A 6,983-nucleotide genomic window follows, 5' to 3' on the forward strand; every position below is an offset into this window, starting at 1 on the left:
CGTCCGCACGCCTCTCGCCCGAACCTCTCCCGACTCGGGCGTGGCAACACCCTCCTCCGAGGCGCGCCCGCCGGAACCCTAAGTCGCGCTGGTCCGGCACAGACACCCTCTCGATGTTTCCTGTCTCAACCCAGTTGTCTCAAACCAGTGCGCCCCAGTCCACTATCCACACCGCGGCGAGTGCTCTTCCCAAAACGGAGACCTTATGGCGGCCTCCTCGCAGGAAGCTCTGCAGTGGTTTTCCGTTGCCCGTAGGCTAGAGCTCAATCCTCAGCGTGTCTGTCTCGTTTCAACTGACACCCGCCGCACCTGCCTTCTGTGCTGCGCCCCTCGCACATCTGGCGCCTTTAGCCCGGTCTGTGCCGGCGGCGCCCCTCGCACATCTGCCCCCTTTAGCCCGGTCTGTGCCGGCGGCGCCCCTCGCTCCTACTAGTCCAGGCGCCCCCACAACCCAGCCTCCCGCCCCCTGTGCAGTCAGCTCCTCACCCAGATCTCAGCTCAGGATCACGGCTGAGGTCAAGCAGTGGGTGATTCTTCCTGGAGAACATGCAGTACAGCAAGGAAAGGAGCTAGAGAAGCAGTTTGATGGGAGGAGAAGTAGGGGGCATGGGTATCAACAAAACCTGAGAACATTTCAAGGTGAAGATGCTGGTCACTGGTCTGCTACAGAGACGGTAAGGCGAGGGAAGTCCGGATTTAGAAAAGCATTTTCAGTAGAAGGTTGAAGCCTGGAAGTTAGATTCCAGTGGGTTTAGGAGGAAATGGAAAATGAGAAAATAGAGTATGATTTGCTACAAAGGGAAGGAGAGAGATGAGGTGAAGACAAGATGTAGGGACCGTTTTTTTGTTTTGTTTTTATATTTTTTTATTGATTTCAGAGAGGAAGGGAAGAGGGAGAGAGAGAAACATCAATGATGAGAGAGAATCATTGATCGGCTGCCTCCTGCACGCCCCATCCTGGGGATGGAGCCCTCAACCCCCGGCATGTGCCCTGACTGGGAATCGAACCTCGACCTCCTGGTTCTTAGGTTGATGCTCAACCATTGAGCCACACCGGCCGGGCTGTAACCAATTCTTCCAATGAAACCAAGTCCCTAGCCCTTTTTTGGCCTATTTGCTAAGTCACCACATAAACAATGGTGCTGTGTTGAAAATGCCAGAGCAGGACTCCTGGGCACCCAGAGGAGGGAGTGAGGGTGGGAGGAGGGAGGGGAGCAGTCCCAGCTGGGATGGATTTGACCCAGGCTCCAAGACTGATCCTGGGAACATGTAGGGGAATGGGGGGACATAAGATGAGTGAGGAGGGGAGGGCTTTGAATGCCACAGCAGTGAATTTGGGCCTCATCCTGAAGGCAACCAATAGCCATTTTGAGTAGGGGAGTGAGATAAGGAAAGTGACAGTCTAGTATTAAGAAGAATCATCTGGCTGCACATGTAGGATGGGTTGCAGGGTGGGAAATGTGCAGGAAATGTGAGAGGCCCAAGCAGGTCGTATTAAGACTAGAGCTGCAGGCCCTGGCCAGGTAGCCCAGTGTCAGTCTGATACACCAAGGTTGCAGTTCGATCCCGGGTCAGGGCACATACAAGAATCAACCAATGGATGCATCAATAAGTGGAACAACAAATCGCTCTCTCTCAAATCAATAAAAAATAAAATAGAAATAAAATACATTAATAGGGGGGGGAAAGAGTAGCGCTGCCCTAGCCAGTTTGACTCAGTGGCTAGAGCATCCGCCTGTGGACTGAAAGGTCCAGGTTCGATTCTGGTCAAGGGCCCATGCCCCGGTTGCAGGCTCAATCCCCAGTGAGGGGCGGGAAGGAGGCAGCCAGTCAATGATTCTCTCTCATCATTGATGTTTCTCTCCCTCTCCCTCTCTGAAATCAATAAAAATATATTAAATAATTTTTTTTAAAAAGAGTAGGCTGCAGTGATGGCAGCCAGAAGGGGGTGGAAGGATTTCCTTCAGAAAAGAGCAGGACATGGTCACTGTCTCAGAACAAAGAATTGCTGAAAACCCCACGACCTGGAGCCGAGGAAGCTGGGTGGAGGGAGCGGCTGACTTGAGCATCTGGAAGTGGTGCGTGAAGGGAACGGGCAGAGGCCAAAGCTGCCGCCTTGAGCTCTGCAGCCCGCCCTCCCCCACCTGTCCCCGCAGAAGCTTTGTACTACACAGATGACACCGCCATGGCCAGGGCCCTCGTGCAGTCCCTGCTGTCCAAGGAGGCTTTCGACGAGGTAGACATGGCTCACAGGTGAGCGGAATGGTCCTGGGGTGAGGCAAACCGGGGGGCCGAGTTACTGCACCCCTGGACCAGAGCAGTGATGCCATGCATGCTGGGACCCCCACCCTCAGCAGGGCCACTGCAGCTTCGGGAGCCAGAAATGTCCTCACTGCTGCTACAGGCTCCCGAGGTCCCCAGGGCTTCCTCAGCTCCCAAACCAGCGGATTTCTCTCCCAACCCTGACAGGCACCTGTGAAGCCTCATCCCCTGTCCCTTCCATTCCTAGATTTGCTCAGGAGTACAAAAAAGACCCTGACCGGGGTTACGGAGCCGGAGTGATCACCGTCTTCAAGAAGCTCCTGAGCCCCAAGTGCCGTGACGTCTATGAGCCTGCTCGGGCCCAGTTCAACGGGAAGGGCTCCTACGGCAACGGGGGCGCCATGCGGGTGGCTGGCATCTCCCTGGCCTATAGCAGCGTCCAGGATGTGCAGAAGGTAGTCTGGGCAGCGGGCTTCTGGGCTGTCCCCTCTCTCCCCCACCCCCCCTCTTCTCTGGGTTCTGTGACAGCAGGTCTTAGCCTCCACTGCCCTTGCCCTAGTTCGCCCGGCTCTCGGCCCAGCTGACACACGCCTCCTCCCTGGGCTACAACGGTGCCATCCTGCAGGCCCTGGCTGTGCACCTGGCTTTGCAGGGGGAGTCGTCCAGTGAGCACTTTCTCAAGCAACTCCTGGGCCACATGGAAGAGCTGGAGAGTGATGCCCAGTCCGTCTCGGATGCCAGGGAGTGAGTATGTGGCATGGAGGCGGCTGGAGGTGTTTGCGAGTGTGCATGCCTATGGGATGGGTTCCTCTGGTGTTGCCACAGCTGAGCCCTTCCTTCTGTAACTGCAGACCCTGGGGAGGGGTGGGAGAGTACCTTGGCCAGGGCTGGGCTTCAAGCAAGGCTCAGGGTCACACCCAGCCCCCTCCCACTTGTCAGGACACCTGGGCCTGGGTGTCAGCCTGACCACATTCTGCCTCCCCTTCCCTCACAATCCTCCCCCTCCCTCACAACCTTCCCCTTCCCCCACAACCCTCCCCTTCCCTCAAACCCTCCCCTTCCCCCACAACCCTCCCTTTCCCTCACAACCCTCCCCTTCCCTCATAACCCTCCCCCTCCCTCACAACCTTCCCCATGCCTTGCTCCAACCTCCCTGCAATCTCCCCCCTGCCCCCCGGACCCACAGGTTGGGCATGGAGGAGCATCCGTACTCCAGCCGACTGAAGAAGATTGGAGAGCTTCTAGAGCAGGACGCGGTGACCAGAGAGGAGGTGGTGTCTGAGCTGGGTGGGTAGTCCCCACACCCACACATCATCCTTAGGGACAGGCTTGGGCCCAGGATGGGAGGGGAGCAAGGAGTCAGACCTGCCCTCACATTTTGCCCGGGGCTGCTGTGCCAGCTCTGCAGGGTCCTTGGCAGGTTTTGAGTGAGTTTAGTGCCTTCTTGCTCTGGGGCTGCAGCTCCTCCGTCCTCACAGATAAAGATCCCCAGCAATGGCAGCTGGCCGCAGTTCTCACAGCCGCTGCTCACTGCCATTGGTGAGTTAGTAGCACGTTCACTGTGTTCTGGGCACTGTGCAGAGTGCTCTATCTGTTTGGTCTCCTTTCACCCTCACGCGAGCCCTGTGCGAGTTCCTAACCTGATTCACTCTGTAGGAGTCAAACCCGAGGTGCAGTAACCTTGGTCATTAGGGAACTTTCCCAGTCACCCAGCCAGGGGGTGGGGAGGAGGATTTGAGCCCAGGTAGTCTACCTGTAGAGCCTGTGACCTTAGTCACAGCCCAACTTGTAGCTGAGAGTGTTGACTTGTGGCAAGTGGCAGGAAACCTAGGGACATGTGGGGAGCGGGGGTGTCAAATCCCCATAATCTGGTGTCCCCACAGGGAATGGCATTGCCGCCTTTGAATCTGTGCCCACTGCCATCTACTGCTTCCTGCGCTGCATGGAGCCCGACCCCGAGATCCCCTCTACCTTCAATAGCCTCCAAAGGACTCTCATCTATTCCATCTCACTGGGTGGGGACACAGACACCATTGCCACCATGGCTGGGGCCATTGCTGGCGCCTACTATGGGATGGAACAGGTGACAGAAAGCTGGCAGCAGAGCTGTGAGGGCTATGAGGAGACCGACATCCTGGCCCAGAGCCTGCACCGGGTCTTCCAGAAGAGTCTGTGAGGGCCCTGGCTGCTGGGGCTCCGCCGTGTCCAGTGGGGCCAGCGACAGCTCAGTCTGGAAACCCTGCGCTTCTTTGGGCTTTGCCCCCTGCCTCGGTCTTCCTGCAGCCTGGGCACAGGCACCGCTGGGGCCGGGGTCACGGGGAGGTGACTGGAACGGAGTGAGGGACTGGGGCCTCCCTCTTGCTGGGTTTCTGGTTTGCTGCAGAGCCTTGGGCACCCCTGGCTCCTCAGACACGAGGAAGCAGGGCAGGTTTATTGGCGGGTACGCGTGGCATTTTCCTTATTATCTAGGACATGGGATGGGGAGGAAATGGTCTGCAGTAGCATCCGTTCTCCTCGTTGGGATTTAGTCAATTTGCCAGAAAGCCTGTCTTTGACTGGGCAGGACTGAGAGCAACAGGTTTCCATGGATCCAGGAGATACAGTTGAATCTATCTGATCTCCATACACACCTGGCCCTGGGCTGTCTCAGGCTTGTTAACAGCTTCCAGCGGAAGCCACAGAGCAATAAACAGTTTTCGGTAAATCCCACCGGTTTCCTCTGTTTCTCCTCTGCCCTGAATGCATTCTCCCCCCTTGACCTTTAGTGTCTAGGGCCTCTCTGGGCTGTGCTCTCCTAAGAGCTAGGACCCCAAGGTGACGGGCGGCTGGGTTGTCAAAGCAAATTCCTGCAGTGTTGTTCACCCAGGACGGGCAGAGCAGTCATGGTTTGGTGCCATTTCATGTTGGAGGTTGCTCAGAGTGACCCTGGCAGGGGGGCAGAAACAAGCCAAATTTTCTTGCTCTCAAAGCCTGGCTTCATAGTTTGCTCCCAGGTAGGCCCCGGCCCAGCCTGGCCAAAAACTAGAGCCGTGGAGGGGGGGCAGAGGGGACCACCTATCACCGGACTGCCAGCCTGTGGGTGGGGAAGTGCATCGTCCCAGGTGCTCTGGGTGGACTGAAAGCTGTGCCTCAATCTGCCTCCTGGGCCCCAGGCACAGGCCTCGCCTGTTAGGAAGTTCTGCACATTCGCCATTTCAAAGAAAGGAGAATTGAGAGGGAGGAGACACCTCCATCAAACATCAGGGACATTCTCTGAGCATCCTTCCGGCCCTGGGGGAGGTGCATGCCCCCCGCAGGTAGCCCGAGGTTTCAGGACTGCTGGGCGGTCAACCAAGAGAGTGCTCTGCCAGGCTGGGCAAACCCCAGGGCTTCGCAGGGCAGGCATTGGTCTCAGATGTGCCATCCCAATCCCCACAGCTTGGGACAGATCCCTCGCTGCCAAGCATGGCGAGCTGTGGGACAGGTGCTTTCTGCCCAAGACTGCTCCACCGGCCCTGCTATAAGCACTGGCCTGGCACTAGCCCCGCCCACAAGAGCAAAGTTTCATGATTTCATTCATAATTTGTATCAGATGTTGAAACTTGGCCCTTGGGGTCCTGAGCCAGCTGTCACGCTCCACTACCCCTGAGAGCTTGCAGGAATGTTCCGGGGAAGCTCGATCCGTCTCCCCCAGCCCCAGCCACTGCTTACTTTGGTTTCTTAAAATGCTTCTTGGCGTTTACTTGTTGCACAACCTCGGCAGCTTAAGAGCGTGGAGCGTCTCTGATGCGGTGACAGAAACCATGCTGGCAGCTCCCTGGGTGCCCGGTGAATCCAGTCCGAGACCCTCTGCGTCAATGCCAGGCTCGGCGCGTGCTGTTTTTACACAACAGGTTTTATTGAGGCTGTGTCGACACAGTCAGTACCGTTGTTTTTCTTTTCAAAAAGAAGTCCCATTTTCTTGGATTCCCAAGTGCATTTTTTCTGAATCTTCTGTGACACAGGGCACTTAATAGGTATGTAGAGAACTAAGCTGCTTCTACCAGGTTAGAAATGAAATTACTAATGGAAAATACATAAACCTTAACCTTAAAAAAAGTGAGGAATCAGAATATAAAAATGCACAAGGTAATGCAGTTTTCATTGTTAAAATCTGACATCATTTATCAAAGCTAGCCAGTTAAGTCGACAGCACCTGGAACATAACACTTCAAAGCACCGGCCACCCCTTTCAAAGGCTTCAGGAGTGACTTTTAGCAGAAACTCTTTTGTGAAACAGCCTTTTTGGCTCCCCCGTATCCTCCTTCGAGCCCTGGGTTCTCACTGGGAGCTGTGGAATTTCTGCCCATGGGAAGCCCTCCCCAACGGGTCAGGTGGTGGCTGTGACCCAGGAAGGGGCTGAGCAGAAGGCCCACCAGGTCCGGTTTGAGACGGCTCTCCTGGGTGTTGGGGAGTGAGAACCCCGCTGTGAGCCCCTGCCAAAACCTGTTCTTAAAGTGTCACTTGGGCAGATTTGGTTTTCCTTTTTCCTTTTGAAAGTTAGCATGAGCAGTCACATGGTCGGCTTTGCTGGGAGAAGTTGGTGGGAAGAGGACTGGTGAGGGGCCTGCAGGAGCCACAGCTCAGCGAGTCAAAAGTCAGCTGTCACCCTCCGTTCTCAACACGGACATTCTGGCCCCGCCAGGCCCAGCAGTGCAACCAGGTCACAATGACTGACCCAGTGACTGACCCAGGCTCACACT

The 6,983-nt window shown here is 56.1% G+C and overlaps 1 protein-coding gene across 1 annotated transcript; it reads left to right on the forward strand.

Moving 5' to 3' along the window:
• The first annotated feature begins 6 nt into the window (after nt 1–6).
• On the forward strand, nt 7–4,971 carry ADPRHL2 (ADP-ribosylhydrolase like 2). Its single transcript, XM_005868586.2, has 6 exons — nt 7–674; nt 2,157–2,253; nt 2,510–2,717; nt 2,822–3,006; nt 3,449–3,549; nt 4,146–4,971. Exons 2-6 carry the CDS (start codon nt 2,186–2,188, stop codon nt 4,436–4,438), a joined length of 855 nt encoding a protein of 284 aa, XP_005868648.1. The 5' UTR covers nt 7–674; nt 2,157–2,185; the 3' UTR covers nt 4,439–4,971.
• The last annotated feature ends 2,012 nt before the right edge of the window (nt 4,972–6,983 follow it).

Source organism: Myotis brandtii, unplaced genomic scaffold, assembly GCF_000412655.1.
Source record: "Myotis brandtii unplaced genomic scaffold, ASM41265v1 scaffold274, whole genome shotgun sequence".
NCBI lineage: Eukaryota > Metazoa > Chordata > Mammalia > Chiroptera > Vespertilionidae > Myotis > Myotis brandtii.

Coding starts and splice junctions, on each gene's coding strand:
- ADPRHL2 (XM_005868586.2), top strand. CDS start 2,186: ATGGCCAGGGCCCTCGTGCAGTCCCTGCTGTCCAAGGAGGCTTTCGAC. Junction 3,007..3,448: donor TCCGTCTCGGATGCCAGGGA/GTGAGTATGTGG, acceptor CCGGACCCACAG/GTTGGGCATGGAGGAGCATC. Junction 3,550..4,145: donor GGAGGTGGTGTCTGAGCTGG/GTGGGTAGTCCC, acceptor GTGTCCCCACAG/GGAATGGCATTGCCGCCTTT.